At 46.0% G+C, this 22,472-nt stretch overlaps 1 protein-coding gene across 1 annotated transcript; it reads right to left on the reverse strand.

The window, feature by feature from the left end:
- Positions 1-15,834: 15,834 nt before the first annotated feature.
- HHEX (hematopoietically expressed homeobox) lies at positions 15,835-21,257 on the reverse strand. Its single transcript, XM_030453455.1, has 4 exons — positions 20,856-21,257; positions 19,016-19,194; positions 18,720-18,770; positions 15,835-17,079 (listed from the first exon to the last, which is right to left on the reverse strand). The coding sequence occupies exons 1-4, from the start codon at positions 21,238-21,240 to the stop codon at positions 16,846-16,848; spliced, it is 849 nt and encodes a 282-aa protein (XP_030309315.1). The 5' UTR covers positions 21,241-21,257; the 3' UTR covers positions 15,835-16,845.
- Between the last annotated feature and the right edge of the window lie 1,215 nt (positions 21,258-22,472).

The raw sequence follows: 22,472 nt of genomic DNA on the forward strand, positions 1-22,472 counted from the left end.
AACATAACCAAACTGTTTCAAGCAGGAGTGTCTCCTCCATACCATAAACAATATATTAAAGGCAACTTCCTTAAATCTTTTCTTGAAAGCAATTCATGTCATAGCGACAGGCATTTCCCTCAGCATTTTCATCTTTGTTTTTTCAATCTTTTATAGTGCGGGAAGGAAGTCAGACAACTTGTGGATAATGCTGCTACCCTTCAAGTCTACTGATAATAGTTGTGGAAACATACACATAAGAATAACTTCCTGAATGAAACAATATTTAGCACGTATTACTTTTATAGTAATATTTAGCTTTTGTTCTTGTTGCCTGGAAGATACATAGTTTTGCACACTTTTAAATGACCATAAAGAATACCATTAGGATGTATGAATGCTCTCTTTGAAATAAAAAAACCCAGTCAAATTAGGGGGCTGGAGGTTTTTTCCAGATAGAAAGGGCAAACAGATGTGAGCAAGCTCCACTTTTCTTAAGCTAGTTGTACCATAACAGGAAGCATTACTCATTCTAAATTTGATGTTGAATTATCTTACAAAAAAAACTATGATGAGCTGTGGACAGAACTTTCCCCTTTCTATTTCATAACCTCGAGCAGATTTTTCAGGAGAAAAAGCCAATGTGTAATCAGCTGAAACACATTCACCACAGGACAGAAGACACAGTGATATTTCTGCCCCCAAAATTATAGAAAATCTCTATATTTTTTTTTTAACTCAAGCATAAAAAGAAGACAAAATCTCAAGGTATATATCTGTCTCAGCAGGATGATAAAAAATAGAAAATAATTAAATTTCCGCAAGTGATCAAACTTAATACTTTTGTAAAACAGTAGCAACTTGGGAATGTAAAAATGGCCAGGTTGGGCCAGACTAGAAGACTATACGTGAGTTTCCTCCAGCATCTCCCTACTGTGCTGGATAATTAAGGAAAAGAGCAAGAACAAAATGAATGAAAACAGAGCAAGCTGAAAAAACCTCTTACAACTGTATGAACTTACCTATTTCTTTCATCAGAAATGCTAAGGGACAAGATGGACTGAACCACTGGTCCTCCCAGGTCTCCAGAAGGAAGGCAAGGGTTAGAGGGAGTAAATTAAGTGAAAACAAAGACATAACAGGTGTTTCTTATTTTGTTCATGGTAGGTGAGTAGTAGGCTTGTCCTTTTCTGAGGAAGAATTCAGACCATGTTTTCTAAGAAATCCTACTGTTTGTAACTTTATTAAACTTTTTTTTTTTTTCTATGCTGGCACACGAAAAGATTATTTGATGCTCATGCTTCATCTTCATGGTATATTTTATTTTGTAGGGTACATGCTTGTGACCTTGCCCACGTTACTTCAAAGTGCTGTCATTCTGCCTCTCTAATTTTAAATGAATAAAAAATGAGCACTTCTGATGTTACATAATGGGGTAAAAATCACAGCATTTTCCCCTTCCAATCCACCTTTTTAACATAGTTACCCAATGCATCTGAACAAGGTGCCACTTGGTGCCTCACAGTGAATGGAAACAACATGTTCATTGCTATCACTTTAATAGATACACGTAGTGTTTAATATTCAGCCTACTTTATTCACTTCAGTAGAATAGTTATTTCTGCTCTGTCTGGGAAGGCCAAGGGAAGTCTTAGGAATCTTCTACTGGACAAGAAAAATTTCAAGCACAAAGATTGCAATTCCCACCACTCTGTTCACCTTGAATAGTTATTCACCCTTACTCTAGATTTGAATTAGTAGCATATGAGACTTAAAAAAATTACATACAGCAGAAATTAGACCTCCAGATTTCAACCTACAGTGTTTTGAGGTACTTTATGCCATATTAGAGGACTACACTAACTAGATCTCACCATGGAACAAAACCAATGTGTATGGTTTATTTCATTTATTTTAGACTAACATGACAAGAACATAACCATATCTCTTCCTCACACCTTTCAGGTGTCTGTAAGCATCTGTTAGTGTGTATGTAGGGGTTTGATGTCTGGTACTGCACTTCCCCCATCTAAATGACAGTTACACTGGACAGCCAACATGCTGGCCCATCAGCTAAGAAGCGTGCCACCAGTAGCAAGGGTTGTGTGGGAAATGAAAGGGGACAAGGAGAGGGGCCACCCTGACATGTGAAAACTGCTGAGACAGTGGGATCACAGAGACCTTTGCTTTGCTGTCATCATCCTGGAAAAAGAGAAGTACTGAATCAAAGGCATCAGGTCTTTCATGTGAATAAAGTGCTGATCCCACACTCTCAGAGGCCTTTGCTGACTAACTGCTGAGCACAGAAGAGTTGCCTTCATGCCAGGTCAGCAAACAAAGGTGCTGTTCCAGTGGTCCCAGAAGCTGATGCCACCTCTGCAGGTTTCCATGAGAATGTTGATCTCTCCAGAAGCACAAGTGCTAACCTAAACCCACCATGCAAGCCACGTTGTCTTGATAATGACCCACAACTCGGGTTACATTAGAGAACTGGTACCTCCAATTGGTAGACCTGAGGCACAGGAACAAGGCAACTACCTAGACTTGACAAACATATCACATGAGTTGTGTAGGTAGGAGAGAAGCTTTTTTTATCACTTTTAGGTGCACAGAAAACTCCTTTATCTGCAGAAGCACTGCAGGACTGTTCCCTTGACCCCATCATCTTTTCCCCTCCTCCCAGGTCCTGCAGGGAGAAAGAGTTCTCTGCCACTCCCCCAGCCCCACTGCTGCCACCACATCCAGCCAGGTCAGACCCTCTGTACCCCTGGGGACAGCATGGAGGATGGAAGGGTGGGCCCAGGGAAGGAAGGAGTGGGTGGACTGCAAGTAGGCACAAATATGTATGACTCTCCTCCCACTTTCTAGTGGGTCTTACTGGGCAAATTGTTTTATTTTCCCATCTTCTACTTTCCCCAAAGGAGACAGAGACACTGTCTCTGGGTCACTGAGATTGCCACTGGCTGCAGCAAAAGATTATTGTATACTTGGACTGCTGATAACTGAACAAGGGCAGGCACAGAAACAATCATAGAATCATAGAATGGCTAGGGTTGGAAGGGACCTTAAATATCATCTAGTTCCAAGCCTCCTGCATAGGCAGGGACACCTACCACTGGACCAGGTTGCTCAAGGCCCCACCTAATCTTCCTTCCAGGGAGGGGGCAGCTACAAGTTCCTTGGGTAACCTGTTCCAGTGTCTCACCATCCTTGAATTAAAGAATTTTTTCCTAATGTCTAACCTAAACCTCCCCTCTTCAAGTTTCAAACCATTTCCCCTTGTCCTCTCACTACATACCCATGTAAAAAGCTCTACCCCACTTTCTTGTAGGCTCCCTTCAGATACTGGAAGGTTGCTATAAGGTCACCTTGGAGCCTCCTCTTCTCTAGGCTGAACAATCCCAATTTCCTCAGCCTGTCTTCATAGGTGAGGTGTGCCAGCCCTATGATCATCTCAGTGGCTCTCTTCTGGACACACCCAAGGAGCTCCATGTCCTTCTTATGTTGGGGACGCCAGAACTGGACACAGTACTCCAGGTGGGGTCTTGCAAGAACAGAGCAGAGGGGAAGAATCACACACACACCCTGCCCCGACCAGCTGTCTGTGCTTCTTTTGATGCAGCCCAGGACATGGTTGGCTTTATGGGCTGCAAGCACACATTGATGGCTCACCACCACCCCCAAGTCCTCCTCAGGCCTGTCCTCAATCCTTTCTCCTTCCAACCTGTGTTCATGCATGGGATTGCCTTCACCCAAGTACAGAACATTGCACTTGGACTTGTTGAACTTCACACAGTTTGCACAAGACCACTTCTCAAGCCTGTCAGGGTCCCTCTGGATGGTCCCATGAAATCTATATTGTTCCAGTTTAGAGATCAGAATATCACACAGGACAGTGTCAAATGCTTTGCACAGTAGATGACATCTGTTGCTCTGCCTTTGTCCACCAAGTCTGTGACCCCATCATTAAAGGTCACCAAATTAGTCAGGCAGGACTTGCCCTCAGTGAAGCCATGTTGGTGGTCAACAATCACCCCTTTGTTATCCACATGCCTTATCAGAGCCTTCAGGAGGATCTGCTCCATGATTTCACCAGGCACAGAGCTGAGACTGATTGGCCTATAGTTCCCTGGGCCGCCTTCTTTGCCATTTTTGAAAATGGGGGTTATGTTTTCCCTTTTCCAGCCAGTGGGAACTTCTCCAGATTGCCATGACTTTTCATAGCTGATGGGCAGTGGCTTTGCAACTTCATCTGCCAGTTCTTTCAGGAGGTGAATCCTGTGTGAATCCCATCAGGTCCTATGGACTTGTTCACCTTCAGGTTCTTCAGGTGGTCTCAAACCTGCTCTTTATCTGCAGTGGTGGTACCATCCTTTTGCCAGTCTCTGCCTTTGGCATCTGCAACATGGAGGGGTGACCAGAGTCTTTGATGGTGAAGACAGAGGCCAAGCAGTCAATGAGTACCTCGTCCTTCTCTACATCTTGGGTGACCAGCTCTCCTGTTACCTTCTGGAGTGGGCCCACATTTTCCCTAGTCTTCCCCTTAACACTGACATACCTGTAGGAATTATTCTTGTTGCCCTGAAATAAGAGCCAACTGAAGTTTTCAAAAGAGACTGCGTCCTCAGGTTTTAGACATCTCCATGAAGTATAAACTGCCGGTGCTGGAACTATTTTTCCTTCTGGTTTGTCTGGGGAAAAAAATTAATTTATGCCTGTAAAATAAAAAGCATAGTTGTCATAGTTTTCAATCTCCTGAGCACCTGATTTCCCCCATATAGTCCCTACCAAAAGTCAGTCACCAAAGGTAAATGCTCGTGTTACTGATGCAGATGCTGATATTGGCTTCAATGGCATCAGCCAAATAAAAAGGAAAGAGAATGGGTTTTGTCCTTGCATTTCTGGAGACAGGGCAATGTTCAGGTTTGACTTGAAATTCTGCAATTCATTTTATTTAGATAACAGTAAAAATGCTCCAGATGCCCTAAATAGACACACATTCATTATTTCTAATGGAGGTGCTACACTGAACATGGTAACTGTTGTGCTACTTGCTCCCTAATGACCCAGCAGATCTTCAACCAGCCCTGCAGGAAACCACTCAGGGACCAAACACCACACGTGAGGGCACTTCCTGCTGGGACTGCATTTATCTTTTTATTACTATTTTACCAGGTTTGGTAAAGCTAGTAAAGCTCTCAGGCTGCAAGCAGAGCCTGATGAAGTGAAATGTGTCACAGGAGAAACAGAAACCCCCAGCTTTTTTTCCTCCTCAGGTCATCACAGCTAAACCAGCATCACTGCAGCCCCATCAGTAGATCCCTGATACACTATCCACTACTAAAGCCAAGAAGAAAGGAGAGAGGGAGTTAGAAAATAATGCTAAGCCTTTTTTCTTAATTTGTATATAATGTGGACTTCACTAGAGGAATGTAGTGCAGCAGTTGTAAAGCTTGAGAATCTGCCCTGAGCCAGATCGATCTGAGCCATTTCGTACCTGGGCTTTACGCTGTGTCAGACAAAGTAGGTGTCTATTATCAGCTGAACACATCTATAGCTGGGCCTCTGAGTTTATCACCCTGTCCCAGTGGAAATGGCCAGTTATACAGTAGGAGTAAATGAAGCCAGTAGGACTGATTATACTCCCAGTGCAGATTTTCTGGGGCCAGGATTCTTGGCACTGGCATATCCACATTGTAAGAGCTGGAGTACAGGGTAACAAGTTGCTCATTCCCACAACCCCATCTGGGTAATAGCACATGCCTGGAGAGGGTTTTAGAGCTGCTGGATTGTCTTATTAGTAGAGACCCTAAAGTTCAGTCCAGTTCAGCTTTGCCATTTTGTGTGGAAAACTTTTTTTTTTTTTTTTGCTGCTTGTTCACACGCAACAAAATATGCCCAAGCCACAGAAAATTAAATATATCTATGCAGACAATAAACCAAACATAAGGGAAGAAATGGAAGTTCAGCAGTAATTTTAACTCCACCTTCAGCTACTTGGACAGCAAGTGTGCAGTATCTAGATAACTTTTGGCCACTCAGGCAATTTAAGCTATTTTTGTACCATCAAAACCTGATTTATAGTCTGAAACTTATCTACTGTAACACAGCCAGATGAACTTTAAAGACCAACCCGTTATAAAATGACCAAAACCAAAGGTTTTAAGGAAATTACAACTGACTCCTCTCCATAGCAGCACAGTGCTTCAGGAGGCAGCTGTAACAGCAAAACTGGCCAAAGCATTTATCAGTTTTCTGACAGGGACTGACAAAATCATGTCAAATGAGGCATTAAAGTCCTAGTTTTGAAAACTGTGATAAATACCAGGTAATCTACTGACATAATATATACTGAGTCAAATATTTAGTTTTGCATTAAATCTAGATCCAACATTAGAGCATTTCCTCTTGATTTAAAAGGATAAAATGTAGACGTTGTTTTATGCTCCAGTTCCCCCATCTAATTAATGCCCAACATTCAAAGCCATTTCTGACATTACAAATGTATTAGCAAACATGCCAAGGAAAGGGGGGGAGGCAGAAAGGAAACAAGTGCAAATTCTATATGCTTAATTCGTATTTCTCCGTTTGCAGTGGCTAATATGTTATTGCAGAGACTATTTACAGACACTTGCCCTGCCAGTGAACAGCTAACTTCCCTGATTGCTTATATAAACAGTCTTCTAGATGTGGAAAGAGATGTTGTAAGAGAACACACAGATAATTTAATTTTAGTATCATTAAAAATTGAAAGCAGGACACCAATAGATGCACAGCAAATGTTGGCTAGGTAATATAAGCATTGAACTGTATTACTATTAAAAGCCATACTACTGAGGTTGATCATATGAAAAGTTTTGTCAGAAGGTTTATTATATTGGGAATAAGATGTACCTAATAGAGAAAAGATTAGTACTGAGATAAAATGAAACACTTCCATGGTTTTGTATCATATGTTACTGATTTTAATGGGCATGAGGAAATTCTGCTTTCAAATGTGGATATGTGTATAGGTTGGCTAATTACCTGTGCATATCCAGAATAAAACACAAAATAAATTATCACCTACCACCTTCATTTTAGGAAATGCATTGATTTACTGATTAGAAAAAAGGTCTCTTTAGGCTGCCATATAAGTCAATACTAAGTGCAACCTGCAGGCTTTGGTATAGTTCATGGCACCAGAGACAGTTCTTCTTTACTCTAGGAATAAAATTAAAATCTCTGAAAGGAAACACAGAAGGAGAAAAAAACAAAAATAAACAAACAAAAACAACAACAAAAAAAACCAAAACCCAAAAACCACACCACAACACACACACACAAAAACTCAAAACAAACAAAAAAATCAAGCCAATTCAAAACTAAGAAGAGCCTAAAAAAAACCCAGAATTCAGAACTAAATACTTATTATATGCCAGAAAATTACACCCAGATTTTTCCCCACCACTCTGTTCTATGAAGAATTCCTGTAAATGTATAGCCACGTACAGCCTGTGTCCTTAAGGCTACAGATTTGGAGCTTTTTGGTTTTTAAGAAGTTGTATGAATTTTAAGGCCAGTGAAATACCTTAGAAGTTGTTTACCAAGAGCAGCGAGGCAGCCTCCTCCAGTGCATGGGTCAGTGAGGGGGAGGAGATTGCACATAGAAATGATTCTCTGATCCAGCTCTCTCTTTTGGTGGGGAGTTGCTTTTGTTCAGGTTCCTCATTTTCTTGCCTCAAAACTCCAAAGACCTTAAGAAGAATGATAGTGTCAAACAGTTCTGCAAATACTTGGTCCTGGGCACTTTTCTGAGCTGCCTATTCCCTGAGCTTCTCTATGTGTGACTTCCTATCATCCAGGGCTCTGCTCAGAGGAGAGATCTCTGGCTTTGATTTCCACTGGGATGGCTCTCCTGGACCACGTACCAAGTAGGAAGTCACCCTATTGTTGATAGCAGCTATCACCAAGAAATAACCTTTGAATTAGCATTAGTTTAATTCTTCCTGTAAACAAATCAGAGCCAAATTAGCTATAATTCCAGAAAGTACAGAGCTAAACCAAGTTATACTGGCTCTACTCTTTCCAAAAATAGGTTTGTGCTATTTAAACCTGAGAAAGGTTACAGTACCATTTTGGAGAGACAAGTTGATCACAATAATATCTGGCTCTACACAGCTCGCAATCTTTCTGCCCAATTCCATAGTCAATAGAGAGCAGAGCAGCAGGACAGAGCCATCCCTGTCCCCACACTCTATAAAGGCAATAGTCAGACTTAAAAAAAAAAAAAAAGCCCTTTCCAGACCTCAAATAGTTTTGCAGTCTGAAAGACTGAATCTATGTTGTCTTAATGAAAGTGAGGTTTGCCTTTCTCATGCCATTATTTGTGTTACAACACAAAATACCTTCTGGCACCTACAGTAATATTAAGGGATACTCCCTGTGAATGCTAAAATTTGGGGTTGGTCTCTTAATTTATACCAGTGCCCTGTGCAGAATCCAGCTGCCAGTTTACATAACCTCAAACTGCAACACTAGTGGTTTCATTTGCCTTGCTTACACTTCAATTCTGGTACTTAAAATCCTAAGTAACAAGCATGCAGGTAGTTTGGGATCTACTGATTTATGGCAACTTAAAGTTATATTTAGCTAACTACTGGTAGATAAAAATTACATTTCCTGAGGAGTTTGGAGGTATGTGCTCTATGGCAGGGGGACTGGCACCTTTCCTCATCAGTTCTATGTGCTTTTCTTCCTTCTTCCCATTTTGACAGTCATGTTTGACTCCAAAGAGGCTGTAAGTGGTATGTGAACTGGCACAGACCCAGAAACAGCCATCAGTGGGAATAACCTCAAAATCTGGAATTTGGTCTATATTATTTCTCAGCTTCTGGTATCTACCATCACCTCTTTGTGAAAAACAAAACAAAACAATTCTCCCTTTACCTCTCATTCTGGAACTTGCTTCATAACCTCTTGTTACATCTTTACACGCAGAGAAAGACACATCTAGATCCTTTTGAGAGTTCTGTGACTGAAGTAATATTGCTTGCAGGAATAAAGAAATTCATCCCAGACTCCTTCTTCTGCAAGGAAACCAGCTGTCTTTCTATGAATTGGTCTAAAACCAAACCAACCAAACAGTCAAAAGTACTCAAGGAAGCAGAATTCTTGACACATGGGTTTTGGAAAGGGCTTCTTATGTTACTATATAACAGTGCACTGCTCACCTCCCTTTTCTGGGACAGTCATCCTGCAAAATGAAATTTGTTAAGCTATATAAACATGTTTGTGTAATGCTTAGAAATATACAAATTGCCCCACATTACTAGCAGTGCTTATGTCCATACCACACACACTGTTGCATTAGCATCTGGGAGGTGTTGTGTAAAACCTTTTATCAGCAACTTCCAAAGTAAGGAGACCAGGCACAGGACAAGTCATCCTTACTGCTTGGGAGTCTCCAGGGCACCATTACCTTGTGCTGTCATGGTGCCATCAATAATCTTCACAGCACAGGGCTTCTTTCTCCACAGGGTTGACAAATGCTGTTTTAGCTTACATTTGTCCTTATAACTACCTCTGTTTTGCATCCAGCACTGGACAACTTCTTACATTTACATTTGAAACAGCATTAATGTCAAGAAATCTTTTTTTTCCTTCCATCTTCCACTCTATTGATAAAGTTTGAATATTTAGACAAAACCGTAAAATAATTAGAAGTTTACAGCTCACTTTAGCAAAAGTAAAAACATGTTTCATATCCTTTTGTGTCTTACACACCTGGTAGATAGTAGTCATTCAAGACCCCTCACAGGGAAAAAGCTTATTCAGATGGTAAAAATATCACATGTTTACACTTTTAAATCACCATTAGCAAATGATTTTCCTAATGCTTTAGACAATAAAGTAGCAAAGTGCAGCTGCTTCAGCCAGAGTGGTATTATAGTGATTTTTAAGAACTTAATGAGATCAGGTAATTGACTAGTGAGGCTAAAAATTTTACCTTCAATTAAACAATCCACAGCTCTGTACATCAACATAATCATCTTCACCCCTCCACCTCTCTCTTATCAAATCAATATGTGGGTAGCAGTTGTCTAAGAAACCACTTCCTCTGTGCTTCTAAACCAGTGTTCTAAACCATTTAAAGCATTTATTCAATCAGTCTGGTGTAATTTGCAAATAATGGAAAGTATGTAGTAATGCAGATTCCATAAGCAGCTAAGGAAAAATAAAGCCTTAATTAATTGTTGTTAAATGGCATTATTTATCCTACATTTGTTCTGGTGCAACCAACAAATAACTTAATGCCCTACTTTTTATAATAACGTGTGCTTCAGTTGGCAGTGCTGTTAGATGTATTGATTGCATATAGAAGAAATTAGACTGGTCATGTTAATGAATCATGCAATTGATAGTTCAGGAGAGAGTTGTGAGGCACAAGTATCATATGTTAAAAAAAAAATCCAAAATAAAATAAAATAATGTTGTCAGAAAACCTCTTCCAAGGGCCATATTACAACACAGCAATCTCATTTTGGATTCACTGGTAATGAATCAATATCAGCTGCCCTTCCCAACCACGACTATGAGTATAAGGTATTTATTTTTTGAAGAACAGGGAACTTTTGCTGTCTTGCAAAAGATTCTGAAATCAAGCAATTGTATCCCACAGTCAGTCACATTCAGAGGAGTTGTGGTGTTGTGTCACCTCCAGGCATCTGTAGCATAATTCTTTAGCAAAATCATCTGTTTCCATCTTCAGGTAGCACGTGTTTTGTTACTGCAAAAATATCAGGCAATGTTTAAAAAGGGAGAAAAAATGCAGCACAATGTGGAGATCTTAACAGGTAAATTAGTGACTCTCCAATGTAAGTGGTGTTTTGTTTCTAATTAAAGCATAAAAATATACTAAAATATGCTGATATTCACTTCCTACAAGTACAGCCTGACCTCCCAGACACTCCCAAAGGTTGTGAGGGGAGAGGATGTAGCAGGTGGAACAAACCAGTGCCAAGCATGACCTCTATTCATTATGAGAGCAGCACTGGCAGAAAATGCCAGTAAGACATGGAGATACAAGTACATGGTAGTGGACAGTCCTGAGTGGTTTTAAACAGCTGAACCCTCCTATGGATGTGTCCCAGTACAAGTACTCTCTTTCAGTATGTCTAGACTAGGACAAAAGTTGTGTTTTAAAGATATTAGCTAACACAGCTTGACTAACACATTTTGAAACCTTGCATAGATAGGACAAGTCAGATGCTAAAAGGTGTTAAAATGTGTTTGCTAAGTCATTCTAAAACTACAACTTTTATACCCGTCTAGACAATGACAGAATACTTTTTAAAACAAAACAACATGCGCATGGGAAGTCTCACAGCAAAAGTTTAGGAGAATTATAGCATAGGAAATTATTAATAACAAGTTTCTCCACATAGGTCTTTGAAGCAATGGCACAGACTAACGTGGCAACATGAGAAAAAGATCCTTCTTTTCCCAGTAGATTTAGTTCAGTCAGGCTGTCTTTTTTCAAAAGCAAAACCTACTAAGTCTACTAAGATACATTTCTGCTCAGTTTTAGCAAGTAATAGTCTGGGCTTCTGGCTGACTGTAACTTACCCTTCTACGACTATACTAAAGGTATTGAAGTCAATGTGTTTTATCAGATGGGATTTTTAGACCATAAATAAGCTTGATCTAATTAGGTCCCCTGGGAATGGCCCTTTCCCTAAGGCTGATGAGATAACCATTTATTTTCTATGTTCATTCAATCTTTTAATGCAACTCATTTGCCTAAATTGTATACCAACAAACACAAATTTTAAATTGTCTTTAGCATTTGTATTTGTAACTCACTCTGAGCACTGCCTCTTTTTCTACAAGACCACCAGAAAGCAACTGGTTTTGGCTTTGACTTAATTTTTGCTGAAATGTTTCAGCAGAAAAAACCTTGATCTAATCTAAACAGCTACTTGAAAATGTGTAGCCCACATGCATGCTCAACTACACTTTGCAGTAATTATTGTCTTCTACAAAATCAGCACATAAATTCTTAGTCATTGATAGATATTCTTACACCATTTTGCTTCTAGCAAGCTAACCTGAGAGTGAACAAGTTAGATTTTTTTCTCAGATTATAGAAGCATCTTTGCTTCTTCCATGACATGGGAAAAAAAAAAAAAAAGTCACTATCACAGTTGAAAAACAAGTATGAGCCCAGCCTCTCTGATCATTTAATGTCAGGCCCTTTTTTATAGAATAATAAAAAAATACTATTAGCTTTATGTTATTAAGGCCTAATGACATGGGTGTGTACCAGTCTTATAGGAAAACATCTACATCTCAATTAGTCCCATTAGAGATGATGTCTTTATGACATGAGTGGATATCTCACATTCCAGGGAAAATTCACAAGTCATCAAGTAAATTGAAAGAGTTTGCCAGATAATCTGCTGGTATAACTCTCAAGTGACCAAAATAGCACAGTCTAAGCTTGGTTGAGATTCCCTGGTTTTAGTAGTCATTTGTCAGTAACTCTCTAAGAATGAAGCTGTGAAATGAAGCCACTTAAATTATTATGAGGAAATTTTTCATGAATTTGTCAAGCTTTTTTGGCTTTGGTGTGCACCACCTGAAATATTTTTGCAATACACATCTATTTCCTATTTTGGATAAATAGGAAGAAAACAAATCTCCCACACTCTAATGCCTCCAGCTAACAAAGTTCATGATTCAGAATAAGACAGAAACTTCAGATTTGGCAAAGGCTTTTGGTTTAGCAGTTGTCACCTACAGACCTGGACAATACCTTTCTGTCTTCACTAAGCCCCTACCACCATTAAACATTAATAAGAAGTTGATCTGAGCCATCAGCATGTTCTGACCTGCTGTCAATGCTTTTTCAGGTTTTCAGCATTATCTATCTTTCAAATTTTAGCACAGTAGAAACTGCTAAACTAACATCTTCAAAATCTAACTTGTATATATATATTTATAAATATATATACTAAACTACCAAAACTATACAAACTATACTACTAAGCTACCAAACTGCTAATTTATCTGTTTAATACTTTTGTTCTCTGAGAAGACATTCAAGAGCATATTTGGTTGGGGCCTAATGTAATTTGTTGTTGTCCACTAAACTGAGTGGTAAGCTCTCCATTTATCGGATATGACCAGAGGGAGGCCCGTTTTAGTGAAAGCAAACAATTAGGAGCTGTAAGTTATTATTTCCTATTATTGTGCAATAAAAGAGGCTCTGGCCATATCAGTGTAAAGGATTAAAGTGTCCAGGATTGCAAACATCATGCAACCACTTTCCTCCTCCCTCCACCCCCACGCACCGCGGAAGCACCCAAAGCGTGGACAAGCTTCCCCACGCGTGTTGCGGCCGCAGAGCTGAACTTGCCCTGCCTCACGCCTGGAGACCGAGAGGGCGCCCGCCCACTCCCACGGGTGGCTCTGGCCTTTGCCCTGGGAATGGGCCTTCACCCGACCCCTGCCCGGACCAGCCCGGGCATCTTGTGGTGCCGGCGGCTGGGCGCGCTCCGCGCCACGGCGGCCCGGGGGAACCGCGCTGTGTGAGGAGTCAAAGTACATAGGCAGCTGGGTCGATACCCTATTAGGCTAGAAACAGTTATGCGTATCAAAGGCCGATGAACCTAATGAGTAAAAATATAAGTACCTGACCCGGCGGATTAATCACACACTGTCAAGCTGAAATTGGTGCAATTCTTCAAATCATTAACGTTTTGCTTACAAAAATGTGCTTTTCTGTTTGTTTTTCTGCTAAATGATAACCATTTTCAAGTTGAATCGGCTGATAAAAAAGTCGAAAACAAGACGGGAATTGTGCTGGAAAGGTCATATGTGCTAGATCTGCATGAAATAGCCAACAGGCAAACAAACAGGAAAACGCAGGGTGGCACGGAAGGGGCTCGAAGCTTTTACCGAAGGGTGTAAAGTGCTTTGGCTGGTTTTCTCCTGTCGAGAATGTTCGGGGAGAGCTCCGGTCCCGCTCCGCCGTGGACATCCCCAGGCGGGTCTCCCCTGTGGGGCATGGGCCATAGGGACAGCTGCTGGGGGTATTTCTGGGCTGCAGCTCAGCCCGTTCCCACCAGTATGTTTAGCCTAGTTCCCGCGAAGCCTTGAGCCCCTCTCCTCGGGTGGATGGGTGAGCAACAGTACTCCCTGAGCCGAGTCGGGGTGACAGAGCTTATCACCTGTACCGACGCCCTGGAAATCCACATCCCCGGCCCGACGGCTGCAGGAGATGCAGCTGCGCTCCTTACCTGCAGGGAGCCGCCATATTCCCTGCCACCGCTGAGAAACCGCCTGGATTTAAGGAGCCCGACTGCCCGGGGCCGCGTTGCCCCGGCTGTTCCCCACCCCTGCCACCACAGCCAGCCGTGCAAATCTAAGCGCGGCTGGTTCCAGGTTTGGCTCGGCAACGGAATGCCAGCATCGCCTGTCTTGGAAATGGAGTTTACTGGAGTTCACCCCGCACTCCGGGGTCGCCGCCCGTCACCCACCCGTCACATCAGCTCTGTCCCACGCGTGTTCCTATACCCGCGTGAAAGCACACCCGTAACAGCAATCTGTCCTGAAGAGGTAATGCCCCTCAGAGAGGTCCTCCCTTATCTCGGGAGGGACAAATAGACACGAGAAGGAAAAAATAGACCGCACGAAAAAAAGGGCCGTGACGCCCCTTACTTGAGAGTCTCTGCTCTGCTCCCATCACCCCCCACAGCTCCCGTGGCTGAGACAAGCAGCGAGCTGTTCCCGTCCCTGCCGGGTCCCGTAATGAGACCGTCAACATAAACGGAACGAGGTTGCGAAGGATGGAAAGGTGCTTTCAGCGGAGCCCGCCACACGCTTTCTGCTGCCGAGAGCGGTTTCCTCGCCTTGCGCTCTCCGGCCGGGGCTTGCGGGCCGGAGGCTTCTCCCTTTTCCCAGCGTGCACGAACAGGTGGAGACGGAACCTCCCCTTTTATTTCATGTTTTCGGGCTCGGTTCACGAATGCGGCTTTAGAGGAATAAGCCAAAGCTAAAACCACTCTATTATTGAGCAAAAAAAAAAAAAAAGGCTGCTGTTTCTCGAAGCATTAACCCACTTAGTCGGCATGCACCGGCTGCCCTAAGGGCCGTCCTCCCTGGCCAGTCAAAGGAATAATTTTTTGCTGCCTAAAATCCTTTCCTGGCGCTAAAAGTCTCAGTAGAACCCGCATGGGGGCAGGTCCCTGTTCCCTGGCGTTCGCTGAGGCGCCCGAAGAGCCCTGCAAACGGCGGGGTGACCCAGGCGGGTGCCCACCCCTGAGATGCCTGCTGCGGGGCATTTCCCCACAGCCCCACGTTCCGTGTTCCTTCCCCTCGCCCTCGGGGCGGCATCATTTCGGAGAAAGGCCGATGAATAACCACTGTTGACTCAGGCGGGTCAGCGGCTGCCCCGGCTGCGGTCGATGCCCAGCCCCGAACAGGCACTGGAGGCTCCGCTTCTCCTCCAGCCTGCGGCCCCTCGCCCCCTCTCAGGGTCGGGGCGGCTTGGGGGTAAACACCTACGCTTCCAGCCGGGGCTCGCACACCAGGTTTTCTTCTTCCTGCCGCAGAGACCTTTCCCGAGGGGGCATGGAGTGCGGGCAAAACAAAAACGTGGGGTTGCAGGCTGAAAGATAGCAAAAAAATAAGCAATGAGCGCACGAGAGATCCCCACTGAACGAGGGCGTCCAGAGGGCTGAAGAATTCCCTGTGACCAGCACCGGCCAGTACCAGAGGGAAAAGCCAGATTACAACACACCTGAGACACTTCTAGAGGAACTGGGGGCAGGTTTGGGATTTCTCCTGCCAGTAACTGGATGGCCATTGTGGTGGGTGGTGCAGAGTTTAGTTTTATTTCACAGACAAATCCATCAAAAATTAAATACCAGGTTTTCCTTGTTTGGTTGTTTTTTGTTTTTTTCCTAACATCGAACAAATATGTACAAAGTATGAACAATGTGAGGTATAAAACCACAAGACTTTAAGAAAACTAGTATGTACAGAAGAAAATATGTATACAAAATAGGCATTATCTTCCCAAGACTGTGTGCCTCACTTAGCCCTCACAGCTAATGCCAGTTTCTCTCCTGCAGCAGGGCCCTATCACTCCCTGCATTTTCTTCTCAAATACAAAATCTGTAAAAAACAGCACTAGGAGAAAAATATGTATTTTGTTTTCCTGCAAATAGAACCATCCAGATTGCAAGACAAAGTCCTCAAAAATCTGAGAAGGCACATTTCATTTTATGCAAGAAGAAAAGTTAATCTGTCCAAAAATGGATGAACAATGGGATATCTCAGTAGAGAGCATCACAGCAGGTAAAAGGGTGCAAGCATAAGGCACTTGTTGGGATAGTCAAATCGCTCCCCATTTCACAGAACATGTTTCTCTGCTTGCAAAGGGCATTTAAATTAATCTATTTAAACTACATTTGTTTACACATACAAAGGGCTTAGTCCTGCAATCCATACTCACTTCTACACTACCTAGAGAGGAGTTTTGCCTCTTGATAACTACCAGCAGCTGATTCAGACCCCCCTGTGAGTAAGGACAGGGTGTAGTATTGTATTCCAGTTAGAACATTGATTGATGTACAAATATATCTTACAAATAATTAAATACAAACCACGTTCCTTTAACAAAATCAGAGATCTGCAAAAAATGGACTGTTGCAGAAAACATATCTTTCTTCCTCTGCTTATTACAGAATGAGTCTATTTGGTGTAACTTTTTTTCTTTCAGTGGAACGGTGAAAGTTTTCTCTTGTAGCATAATATTCTTCCAAATCAGCCCTTGGTAAAGTGCAAGCTGAGTTAGGGTCCACTCTCTGCATGGAGCTGTTAGTGGGTAGGATTGTAATAGCCTTTATCACCTTCAATGTCCACTTCTTGATCAGAGTCATCGGAGACATCTGACTCCATGTCCTCCTGTGAGGCTGGCGAAGGGGTGTACTGCAAGCCATCCAGGGAGACCTCCTTACCCTTCTGCTCAGGCGTTGGGCAGCTCTCTGGCCTTTGGTCACTGTGACTATCAGAACCTTCTACTTCTTCTTTTTTGGTGGCCTGGGGGTTCTCCTGCAACAAAAGAAGAATGCTTTATGCAGAAATATGGGCCACAGAGACAGAAGGCCTGAGAATTCCAGCTTTGTTAGGTGGGAAAACCACCTTGGGTTTCCTGCAGGGAAAGGCAGGTGTCCCACTACCTCCCTGGGTCCTCCTGCCTATAAACCTGCCTGGGTGAGATGGAGCCAGGTGAGGGCTCAACCTCATGCAGGGTCTCGCTCTGATCCCACTCCACTGCAGTCACAGGGGCTGCTGTAGTAAATAAGGCTCTTTGGTGATGGTTATCACAGCCACTTCAAAAAAGTCAGGAGCTGCCAGAGCCCAGGAACCTCTGAAATTTTGTCTTAAGCAAAGCAAATGTTTATTATGAGTCTACAAACACCAACACACAGCTTCCTCCTGCCCTGATCTTTCTTTAATTACACTCAATGGGAAAAGGAGGGAGGCCAAATCCATCAGGCATCCAAAAGCAAATGAGAAAAAATTACCAATTAAGCTAAAACTGAAAATTAAAAACCTCAACATTAAAACTAAACCAAAACAAAACCCCATTTCTGCAGGCAGGAGTAGCCCTGCGTCAGCAGCTGTCTGGGGAGCACAGTCCCCTAAGGGGGCATGAAATGATACTCTTAAGAGAAAGCAGGCAGAGACATGTACCCGTGATATAAACATGAGGGCTCAGAGAAATGGATGCGACTGAATGAAAAGGAGGAAATGACTTAAAATGGCCGAGATCCCAAGTGAACTCTCCGGACACTGTGGCGTGGGTTGCGGCCCAGCAAGGAGGCACCACCGGGGACCCAGCCCACCTCTTGCCAGAGTAAAGATGTGTTACTAAAAAAATCAAAATCAATTGGAATATGAGTTAAACCTAGGGAAAGGCCACAGAACAATTACACCCAGAGCATGGCATTGTGATTAGTTTTCTCACTAAATGCAGATTAACCAGTAAAACTCAGCCATCGCTCTCATGCTTACTGAAGCCGGACTCAGCCACAATGCAGACATTTTGCACAAATCTTTGAGCTAAGGGGCCTTGATCTGGTCCAACCAGGCAGTATTGGTCCCCCTCAACCATAAAAAAAAAAGAAAAAAAAATTATTTTCTTGGACATGATGTTTAAGTGAAAGGAAGCTGCTTCAACTGCTCAGTCTCTAACTATCTGTAAACAAAAAGTAAAAACTACTAAATATTCCACAGAAGCCCTCAAAACAAAGCATTTGTACCTACATCTCCCAGAGTTTGTAGACTAAATCAACTCATGTTTATTAATAGAGCGAGTTTTTAAAAGGCCAGTAAATATTCTTCCTCAAAGCAACTGCCTAAGTAATTTACTGACAATTACCTGTCTTCTCCACACTAGTTGGCTAAACAACATATGGGTTTACAAAACGATTAGTGTGGAGTTTTAATAGGCTGTGTGTGAAAGCTGGGCATAATGGATATAGGAACTACATTAGGAGCTTTTAACATTAGTGCTGCCTGAACAAGCCTTCATAGATTCCAGCATGACTATTTGTCTTTTTAATCAAGGTGAAGAGGTTAAACAGCCTTTTAGATGACTTCTGCATACAACCTGGAATAGGCGAGCACAGCGTAAGATAAAACAATTAAAATGCTTATTTCTATAGAAACGGAAACATCCCCCGTACCTGCTTTAGACGCCTCCATTTGGCTCTGCGATTCTGAAACCACGTTTTGACCTGAGCAACGACAACGAGAGAAGGTACTGGGTAGTCCTGGAGCCGGTAAGCGCCACCAGCATTACCCGAGACACAAAGAGCCAGCCCTCATCCCCAGCCCCGAACCGGTCGGGTCCCCGGAGCGGTTCACGGCAGCAGCTGCAGCTGCACGGCAGGAGCCAGGGCGGGGCCGGAGCCGCCGGCCCCGGGGGCTGCCCAGGAATGGGGTTGAGGTACTCGGGGCGCGGGTACGGCCACAGCCTTACCTGCCTCTCGCTGAGTTGCAGCATCTTGGCCAAACGCTTTCTCTCCGGCGGAGAGAGGTATTTCTGCGTCTCGAACTTCTTCTCCAGCTCAATGGTTTGGTCGTTGGAGAAGCGGACCTGCCCGCCTTTCCTCTTGTGCAACGGCCGCTGGATGAAGGGGCTCCAGAGTAGCGGCTTCCCTTCAAAGAGAGGCACAGCGCCGGGGGTCACCGCCGGCTGCGGACACGGGTGCCCGGGGAACACCGGCCTCTACCAAAGCCTGGGCCCGAAGGCTCTCCGGGTTCAGGGCCCACCAATTTCCTTCACCTGAGTTTATTTCTCCCCCCCCCCTCCCCTTCTTAGTCTGATCTTTCGCCTTCTCTGATTTTTCACCCCCGCTGAACAGAGAGACCAGTTAAAGCCACTCTACAGGCTTTGGCAACATTTCCGTCAATGTGTTTTCCTGTTGGTCTGTCTCGCAAAGAGAAGGAAAAAAAAAAAAAAAAAAAAAAAAAAAAGAAAGAAAGAAAAGAGACCTTTGCTTCCTTCTGCTCTTTCACTGAGATGCCCCACATAAACCTTCTCCCTCTCTGCACCAGTGCCCAGCTCCCCACGGAGAGCGGGGCCGGGGGGGAGGGATGCGCCAGTACAAGGGAACCGGCAGCCCATCCACCTTCTCTGGCAATAAGCGCCCCAAGCCCCCTACTCCCGGCTGGTGGCTGGCCCGCCGGTGGCCGCAGGCAGTCCCTAGGCTCAGCTTCCCCCTTGGGGCAGCGGTGCGGGGCGATGCAAGGCAGTGCAGGCAGCGACACGTCGGGGAATCAGCCCCGCTCCGGAGCGGCAGCCGCGTCCGGGGGCCAGAGGCTCTGGCCAGTGCCACTGAGTCACTGTGTTTGTCATTCTGTCTTGCTGCCTGAACCCTTTGAAATTTGCTGCATTGTTTTTCAAGATTTTGCTTGCGTCAGGCTTTAGTAATTCTGGTGCAAAACAGACTCAAAAAATAGGAAGCAACTGGTTATTTTAGCTGTCATAAAGTCACATCCCACACAGAGGAAATGAACAATATCAGAAAAACGGATCCCGGCTATCAGAAGTCGAGTGTTTCCTGAATTTGTCTGTATTGAGGATGTCGATAAAGTAATCAGCAATGTGCACGACTCCCGGGGAAGAGCCTGCTTCAGGCGGCCAGGAAAACACTTAACAGCTTCTGAAACCAGATTTACTCCTATCGAGAGCTCAAGGTTTCCTGTATAAACGGAAAGGGTCAGCCTATTTCACTGCACAAATGTGGTGAGTCAGGTCCAGTTTTGCAATCACTAAGAACAAGTGCTGCAGACCGGGCGCGGGGCTCAGCCCCCGCAGAGGGGACGCTGCCCACGTCCGCTGGAGAGAAGGAGACACGGGGGCGCCGGTCCGACCCAGCTCGGTCCGATCCGACCCGACACGACAGGGAGACGCGGGGACCCCGGCGAGCGGCGCTGGCCTCCCGACTGTTTTTCAAGTCATCCGCAGGAAAAGGCTGCGATCTGCCATGCGATCTCCCAGCACAATTAAAACTCCCCACCAAAACCACACGCGACATTACTAAGGACACTCTCAGAGTCACTGGGTTGAAGGAAAACAAATCTGAGTCACCGCGGCCGCGCACTGTGGTCTCTGTCAGCGCCGGAGCGCGGCCCGTCTTAAATTTACTGTAAATCAGACGGGGCCCGGAGGGAGCGCGCAGAGGCGGCAGGGCAGTCGGGGAAGCGAGGCAGATTCCAGTCACTTCCCATTCCCCCCCAGCTCCCTACGGCGGTACGGGGTCGGAATGGAAGCGGCACGGCGGTAGTCGGGGAAGGTGGGGGAGGACATGGCTTACCCAAGGGGTCCTGCCGGATCAGGGCGTGAGCGTAGTCGCCGACGGCGCGGGGAAAAGAGTAGACGGGCCCGGTGTAGGCGCCGGTGCCGTAGGTGGCAGTGAGGGGGTGGGAGAAGGCCGGGTGGATGGGGGTCGGCTCGTAGATGGGGGTCCGGTACGGGGACACCAGGCTGGTGAAAGAGGAGTTGGGCGACGGCAGCGGCGGCGGCGGTGGGGCGGGCAGGGAGTGGGGGGCCGGGGCGGCGGTGGGGCCACGGCCCAGGATGTCCTCGATGTAGAAGGGCGTGGGGTGCGCGGGCTGGAGTAGCGGCGTGGGAGCGTACAGCGGGACGCCGACGCCCAGGGCCGCGGCCGCCGGCGCCGCGGCTGCCGGCTGGTACTGCATGGCGCGGCCACCGCCCGCGCACCCCCACGCCCCCGGCCGCCCCTACGGAAAGCCGGCCCAGACCGCGTCGGCTGGGTGCTGGCACCGCTGCCGCGGGTTTCTCTGGGCTCGGGTTACCCTTCGATAGGTTTCTATTGGCGCGGGGCGGAGCCCGCGTGGTCTCTGTCCCCTTCCTGCCACGGCTCCGTCTAGCCAATGAGCCCGGCCAGGGAAGGGGGAAACCACCCCCAGCCGGCAAACACTCCCCCCGCCTCTCCGAGCAAACTCCCCGCGGCGCCAATCAACCATCCCTGAGGCCCTGGGGAGCCTGGACAGCGGGCTGCGAACCGTAGCCCTCCCGGGCCCCGACGGCGCCGCGCGGGGGTTTGAGAGTGCTGAGCGGGGGTCCGACGGCACCAGGCAGGGGGGGCCGACGCTGCCCCTATCGGTTCCCGCTCCTTTACCCGGATTCGGCACGGCGTCACCCGGATTTCGGGCTTTCCCCTCGGGGGAAAGCGGTGACCCTCCGCCCCGGACCGAGGGAGGAAGTTAATAAGAGGGTGCGCGGGCTTTCTCGCTGGAGCTCGTTGTGCTCCGCGGGCCTTTGGGAAGGTCCCCGTGGGCGCTCCGTCTGGCTGAGCGTGGGCGGAGGGCGGCGAGGATGCGCCCTTCCCTCTACCCCAGAACAAGGCCGAGAGCCCAGTGGGGCTCGGAGCAGTGCAGCACTATTTCCCCTTCCTCACCTTGCCGGTCACGGCCGGCCGGGCACTGACCGGTACACAGAGGGACGGCGCGGGAGGTGCGCGGCGCTGGGGACCTCTGCTCCCGGCAGCTCCTCGGGGGCGGGTGGTGCGGCGGCCCGAGCAGCGCCACCTGGGCACCGTGGGTTTGATACTTAAAACCCCTCCAGGTATTACTCTTGCCCCGCCGGCCCCAGGGGGAACGTGAGCTCCGCCCGGGCACCGGCGGCTCCCGGCCCCGCGGCTGGACTGCCCCTCAGCGAGCGCCGCTGCCGATCGGAATGACGGTGCAGGGGTCGACGGCAGACCCCCTTTGCTCCCCGTCGCCACCCCGGGGATTTGCCCCGACGAGGGAGTGGTGGCAGGTGCCCCCTGTGTGCCCGCGGACCCCGCCGGGCAACCCGTCCCCCTTCTCACACGCCTCTGAGCTGACAGCGAGCACAGAAAGCTGTTAAGGAATAGCAGGTGCTGTATTAATTTACTTTATTTTTAAAAGAAAGGGTTTCCAGTTCA

Source organism: Calypte anna, chromosome 6 (assembly GCF_003957555.1).
Source record: "Calypte anna isolate BGI_N300 chromosome 6, bCalAnn1_v1.p, whole genome shotgun sequence".
Lineage (NCBI taxonomy): Eukaryota > Metazoa > Chordata > Aves > Apodiformes > Trochilidae > Calypte > Calypte anna.

Bases quoted from the DNA above. Each gene is read 5' to 3' on its own strand.
- HHEX (XM_030453455.1), bottom strand. From the start codon at position 21,240: ATGCAGTACCAGCCGGCAGCCGCGGCGCCGGCGGCCGCGGCCCTGGGC. The intron at 19,195-20,855 runs GTAAGCCATGTC...CTCTCTTTGAAG, and splicing joins GATCCGGCAGGACCCCTTGG to GGAAGCCGCTACTCTGGAGC. The intron at 17,080-18,719 runs GTACGGGGGATG...CTTTTGTTGCAG, and splicing joins AATGGAGGCGTCTAAAGCAG to GAGAACCCCCAGGCCACCAA.